Raw genomic sequence first — 6,577 nt, 5'->3', positions numbered from 1 at the left:
ACAACATCTATATTTGCAAATGTGTCAGATGAACAGGATAACAAACCTTACATCACATGAACGATTTAATGTAATACTCATCCAATCCAACAAGAAGAAATTTGCATCATCAGTTAAGTTGTTGTCAAAGCTATAGCTGCTTTGAATTCCTCACTCAGATTCAGTACTTTCCTTGCTTAAGGATCACTTATAAGGCTTACCGGTTGGAATCAAGTGAAAAGAAAGAAAGAAAACGATTTGATAATCTATGATAAAGCCTCAAAACAGAAAGCAGTTAAATGACCTTTCCACCTTTCTCCTCATCAAATGCTGGGATTTTGCTATATGCAACCAAAAACTAATGGCTGTTAAACTTGAATGGAGACTCATACCGTATATTCGATCCTTATATTCTTCCTTGTTGGCTATATATGTGAATCAAAGTGAAAAACTTTCTCTACTAATCAGTGACATGAACTTCTTTTCCCAAAAATAGGAAAATCTACTGACACAAAAAAGGGAGAGAGAGAGAGAGAGATTGAAAGTTGAAATTCTTGCATTGAACTTGATCATTGAAGTACGTACTGTACTTGTTACATATTTATTTGTAAGTTACATTGGGGGGGAAAATTAAATGAAATTAAAGTAAGGTAAAAGCCTCATCATCCTTCGTTTTTTTTTTTAAAAAAAACGACCAACCATATAAAAACCTTGGTCATCGGAGAGGGCTCTATCTGTGTGCTATTTTTTTTCTTTTGGTGTGTGTTTTTTTTACAAGATATTGTTATTTTGTTTATACAAAAACAAAATTCCTGAGACTAAAAAGAAATTAAAGCAGCACTAGCTAGTGGTCATGCATGTCATGTGATGTCAAGCCCTTTTGTTTTAGCAATTTAGAACTGTGAAATGCAACGTCTATGACAAGCGGTAGTGCGCTGTTTCTTTTGCTTAGTCTCATTTTTCCAAACTTGGCCAATATCTTGAGCAATTTTCACAGCATCAGAAGAAGCACCAGAGAGCCCTCTCTTTGTGAACCCCACAGCATAAAGCCCAGCATTTCCCTTCCAACTGTGAGGGAATGGCATCTTTGGGTATCCATTCTTTGAGAAAAATTCACCTTCCTGCACATAACATAACCAAAACAACATTAATTAACTGCTCCAAAATTTTTTACTAATAAGAAGCTTCTAAAACAGCCCCCACCCAAAAAAGTTAAAAAGGACAATCAATCTGCCCCAAAAGGCTTTCTGAACTGACAATCTTCTCTGGTGAAAATATTAGAAAAAAATAAATAAAATCCCTTTTTTTTTCTATTTTTAAAAAACAAGCGATCTACAACATATTCTCACCTGAAGCCAAGAAGGGACATTGCTGCGGTAACCGGTTGCAAGCACTATTGCATCAATATCAAGCTTTTCACCATTAACAAACTCAACTTCCCCATTGTTGAACCTCTTGATTCCTGGCACAACTTCTATGTCACCGGATCTAATCTTCTCCAAGGCACCAATATCCAAAACTGGGGTCTTCCCCTTTGTGTTCTTAAGCTCCAAAGGACCCATTGAAGGCCTTTTGAGCCCCAACTTCTCAATGTTCCCCAAAACAAACCATGCCAAGATCAAGAGAATCTTGTCAACAAGCCAAAGGGGCAGCCATTGCAGCAACATAACTGCCAATTCAAAAGTTGATATCCCAAACACTTCTCTAGGCAACACGTGAACCTGTATCCAAAAAACAGAACACCCCTGTTAGATTCCATCCTCGAAAACATATCTTTCTTTCACCGAAAAAAAAACTCTCGTCTGATCGCAAATCATTCACACGAGATAATTTTCTTTAAAAGTCTATCTGATGAATGATTTCCGATTAATTAATAGTGTAATTTTTTTATACTGTTAGTCAATGTATGACAATTAAACTTACCGAGCTACGAACAACCATGGATGGAGAGGCATGGTGGTTGCAAAGGTCAAGTGAGAGTTCCATGCCGGAATTGCCACAACCAACAACAAGAACCTTCTTTCCCCTGAAGCTCTCCCCTGACTTGTAATCACAAGCATGGATCACATCACCTTTGAACTCACTCAACCCTTCAATATCGGGCATAACACACTCCGCATTCTCCCCGGTGGCCACCACGAGCCACCTGCAAATGTACTCAATCTCGCCGCGGGCGGCGGCGCCACTCGAAGAAACGGTCTTAACCCGCCACAAGCCGCTTGTCTCATCGTACCTTGCGGACTGCACACACTCGTTGAACTGAGGATTGATCTCGAAGTGCTTAGCATATGATTCTAAGTACTCAATGAACTGTTTCTTTGTGGGGTATTCAGGGAAGTCTTCAGGGAAGGGTAGTTTCGGGAGCTGGCAGAATTGTTTTGGAAGGTGAAGTTTGAGTCTGTCGTAGGTTCGTTTTTGCCACAGTGAGGCTATGCAATCTGCACGTTCGAGAACCATGAAGGGTACCCCTTGTTCTCTAAGGCATGCTGCTGTGGCTAGCCCTGAGGGTCCTGCCCCTATGATTATAGGGCCATTCACCCAAATGCAACGACGAGAGAAGAAGTCTTCGTGGTCTACTAGGCGCAACAAGTTCTCCATTCTGAATGATGTTTGGTTTTTGAGAAACAAAGATGTTGTTTGTGTTTTTTGAAAGTGGTTTTTTTTTTTTTTTTCTGTTTGAAGAAACTATAAGCTATAGAGAAACTTTGCTTTACTTGGGTTTGGAAATGAGAATGTGAGTTTTGGAATGAATGAAGGAGGAGGGGTTGAGGAGCTTAAATACGGGATTGAACATGATAGGTGCATGTGATGGGAGTGGAGGAGTTAATGCTCCTTCTTCTCTCTTCTACATTAAAATATTATTATGTCATTTTAAATAATCAAAAGGCATATTTTAGACTTTTTTTATCTTTTATTTTCTTTTTCTTTCTTTCAAGTGTCACAGTGGTATTAAACTTTTTAATGTGCAAATATCGTTCTTGATTGTCAAATCATGATAAGGCAGTTTCTTTTGGTATTTTAGAACGTTGTTTTTGTTTTCGGTATGTGACTATTTTATGCCATTATATTCTATGCCATTATTTTATTAGATCCTACTAGGTTTTGGTTGTTAAAAAAATTGCGCAAGGATTGGCAAATAATTTTGTGCGAATTTGTTCTCCCATCATCACAATCGCAATGGGTTTTCCTTTTCTTTTTATGAAAAGGTATTTTTAATGTATAAATTAAGTTAGGTAGCAACTGATCATTCTGATGAGAAGGTGTGGAATTTCCATGCACTCAATTACACATGACATATTTATAAACATGTAAGATGTAACAATCAATCAATAAGGATTTACCGCTTTACAGGGGTCAATGTTTAAAATCTGATAATATAAGTACCATTTTACAAGTTTTTGGAAAGCGAAGGGGTCTTTAATAATAAGCAAATAGTCAAACATAATGGAAAGAGAATTAGGAGGCAATGATGATGACATGTCATCCTCATCTGATTCTTTGGGTCCACAATAGTGAAAGGAAGCTCAATGAATCACGAAAAATAGTTAAAAAAAATATATTCTATAATTGACACAAAAGCTTAACAGTGCTGATTCCATCAATGAAAATAGAAACATTTCACTTAAAAAGTGTAAATTTCAGTTTTGCTATACAATAAATACATGTAAATACTACCAATAATCTTTTGATTTTGAAGAAAATAAAATAAAATAATAATTAACAGGATGAGAGAGATCATAATCAACAAACCCGTTGATCAAGTGACGTAAAAATTATTTTAATTTAATTAAATATCTCTAATTTAAATTTTAAATATATAATTATATTAAATATTTAGAATTTTTTATAATTTTATTTGACATTATCACTCACAAAAATATATATGTCATTTAGAAGGAAAAAAAAAAGAGGACCACATCTAAGGATTCTAATGGAAAAATCTATAAATAGTAGGTGATGATGAGGTGGCAAGAAGAGAGCTGAGTAAGATGGGTGAAGGAGCAATGAGAACCTCAGGTGAGTGAGTAGGATGGATCGGAATGCAAAAACCATTGGCAATGCCACTTACACAATTGTTTCTGCCCACACTGTCAACCCCAACTTCACACCCACTGCTGCCATGTGTCTGTTACCCATTTGGCCAACTATACTTTCTTCACTATCATACTTCTTTTCTGCCTTCAACCGAATACCAAAAGAAAATCTACTCCTATCACATGCTACTTTTTGTTCTTGCTTTTGAATTTTCTCTCAATGAGCAACATACCAAGTTAGTTTAATTAGTAAAATAAAGAGTGTTAATAATATAGTGTTAATTATTTAACTTTCTAGTTGCATCAGAGAATAAGAACCGTGATTAATTAAAATTTAATCTAAAAATAAATAAAGTTTCATCAATGATTATTTTTATCAATGATTGAACTTGAATATTATCTGAGCGATTAAACCTTAACTTTATCGCATTAACCATTTGAGTCTAATTACTTAGTTTAATAATATAATTTTAACACATTTTTTATTATTGATTAAAATTTATAAAATTACAAACGACACTGGTTAATAAATTCCAATGCATAATAAAAATATTCAAATATCAAATTTTTAAGATTTTTTATTTTTAGTAATCACCATAATTATAATCTTTTGCTCTCAAGTAGAACCCTAGCTAGGATATTCCCATAAATCTTGGACTTTTAGGATTATTGAGACTAATATTTATCATGAGATTTATTTAAAGTTATATCACTCTTTTTAATAATATATTATGTGGGGATTTAATACAAGTTCTTTTACATGTTTATGATGTATTGCCAACTAAGTTATAGTGATTTGATTATTAGGATTTTTCTTTTAACAAATAGTTGATTCACATAATGGAACTTTACAAGGTAGCAAAGAAAAGAAAACTCGTTCATCCTCACTATTTTTGCATGTTATAATTGTATGTTTAGTGTTGTCCATGAAAATAAATATGAAGTCAGCGTTCAAGAATATTTATAAAAAAAATGTTATAAAAATATATTCAATATATAAAAAATTTGAAAATATTTTTGTATTATGAATTTATAAGCACCTCATAAACAATTTTTTTAAAAAAAATATATTATAAATCCCTTTGAAATATTTAAAAAAAAACCTTAATAATTATATAAAATATCAAACGTTTTATATTTTTAATATATTAAAAATATTTAGTCTGAACTTAGTATTTATTATAAAGTACTAACTAAAAAGATTTTTCAAAAAGATGTATCTTTACGCGTCGAGAATATACATTATTTCATAGTGGGAAAATCATGAAAATGATTAAAAACAAACAAACGCTACGCCCTCGCATTGCTACAGTGTAGATTAGATAGTTCTTTAGTTTGGATTTTGGACTATTAGCTTTTTACGACACAATCCGGTTATCCTATAGGCTAGTTGCACGTATAGTTTCTCCTTCGATGTACTTCGATTGAAAGGACATATGAATCTGTGAATTAATGAGCTTGATCGATATATACTACTTCGCTGGTACATGGAAGCCGAGAAATGATTGAAGAATGTCACTTTCGGTGTGTTGTAAATAATCTTTAACTAATTATATACATACATAATTCAACGCCCATGCTAATGATAAAGTAGTACTTAATTAACTTAAAGTAGGTATTAACAAATAACAATCCTCTTTAATGAGTTGACAGTGAAGTGTTGTTGATAAAATAAAGTACCTAACTACCTCTAGTTATATGTAGTTTAATTAATGTTACAACTCTTGATTACCTATAGGCCACATACATATATGCAAGTACCAGTTTGTGGCAGCATATGAGTAGCTTTATTTCGGAAAATCATAGGCAGCATACCCCACTTTCTCCACTTTGAGAAGTGGTTAAAATTTCATGGGAGGGAGAGGGATGCATGTGCATGAGGCCTTGAACTTCATAGGAGTCTCTCCTTTTCATGAAAAGATTGTTAGCTACGAGCTTGGCGTTTCTCTAAAGGTCTTATCATATATTATTAAATTTTGCTTTGGAATGAATGAAATGAATGAATGAGTATTATAGCTAGCTAGTAGCCACCATCATTCATTCCAATCTTGCTCCAGTAGTACTACTATAGTATATATATGATCCTATATATCAAATGCTCCAACAAAAGCAATCCTCCAAATTGCTACACACCAAAGATATATGAGAGAGAGAAATGAATTAATATGCATAGATATATGTTCCTTTTAACCAGCCATATCTCATATGCATGATATGATAGGGATATGTGTTTTTATTTCTTATCCCTAAGCTTCCCACACCACCCTTGCACTGCGCTCCACAGCCAGCTTGGGGAGCCCCCATATTCCATAGGCCTTTTTCTTCTGTTACTAAGTGGGATTCAAATTCCACTTTTTCTTTCAATTATTGATTATCCCCCCCGGTTTCTTTAACCATTTTCTCCACAAAAAAATTGTGTGTATGCAAAGTATAGTAATTGATCATTTCCTATAGCTAGGACTTTTGTGCAGTATATATATAAATAATTAACTAGTTCTATTAATTAAATTAAACTTTTTTCTGTAGTCGGCGGTGGTGATCGATTTTTCTTAAACAATAATTAA

The 6,577-nt window shown here is 33.7% G+C and overlaps 1 protein-coding gene across 1 annotated transcript; it reads right to left on the bottom strand.

Moving 5' to 3' along the window:
- Window positions 1-517: 517 nt before the first annotated feature.
- LOC100819987 (probable indole-3-pyruvate monooxygenase YUCCA5) lies at window positions 518-2,743 on the bottom strand. The gene is made up of 3 exons (XM_003554266.5): window positions 1,903-2,743; window positions 1,329-1,700; window positions 518-1,100 (listed from the first exon to the last, which is right to left on the bottom strand). Exons 1-3 carry the CDS (start codon window positions 2,575-2,577, stop codon window positions 873-875), a joined length of 1,275 nt encoding a protein of 424 aa, XP_003554314.1. The 5' UTR covers window positions 2,578-2,743; the 3' UTR covers window positions 518-872.
- Between the last annotated feature and the right edge of the window lie 3,834 nt (window positions 2,744-6,577).

The sequence above is a fragment of the Glycine max genome, chromosome 19, assembly GCF_000004515.6.
Source record: "Glycine max cultivar Williams 82 chromosome 19, Glycine_max_v4.0, whole genome shotgun sequence".
In the NCBI taxonomy this organism is placed as follows: Eukaryota; Viridiplantae; Streptophyta; class Magnoliopsida; order Fabales; family Fabaceae; genus Glycine; species Glycine max.
This window is presented reverse-complemented; position numbering and strand designations above follow the sequence as displayed.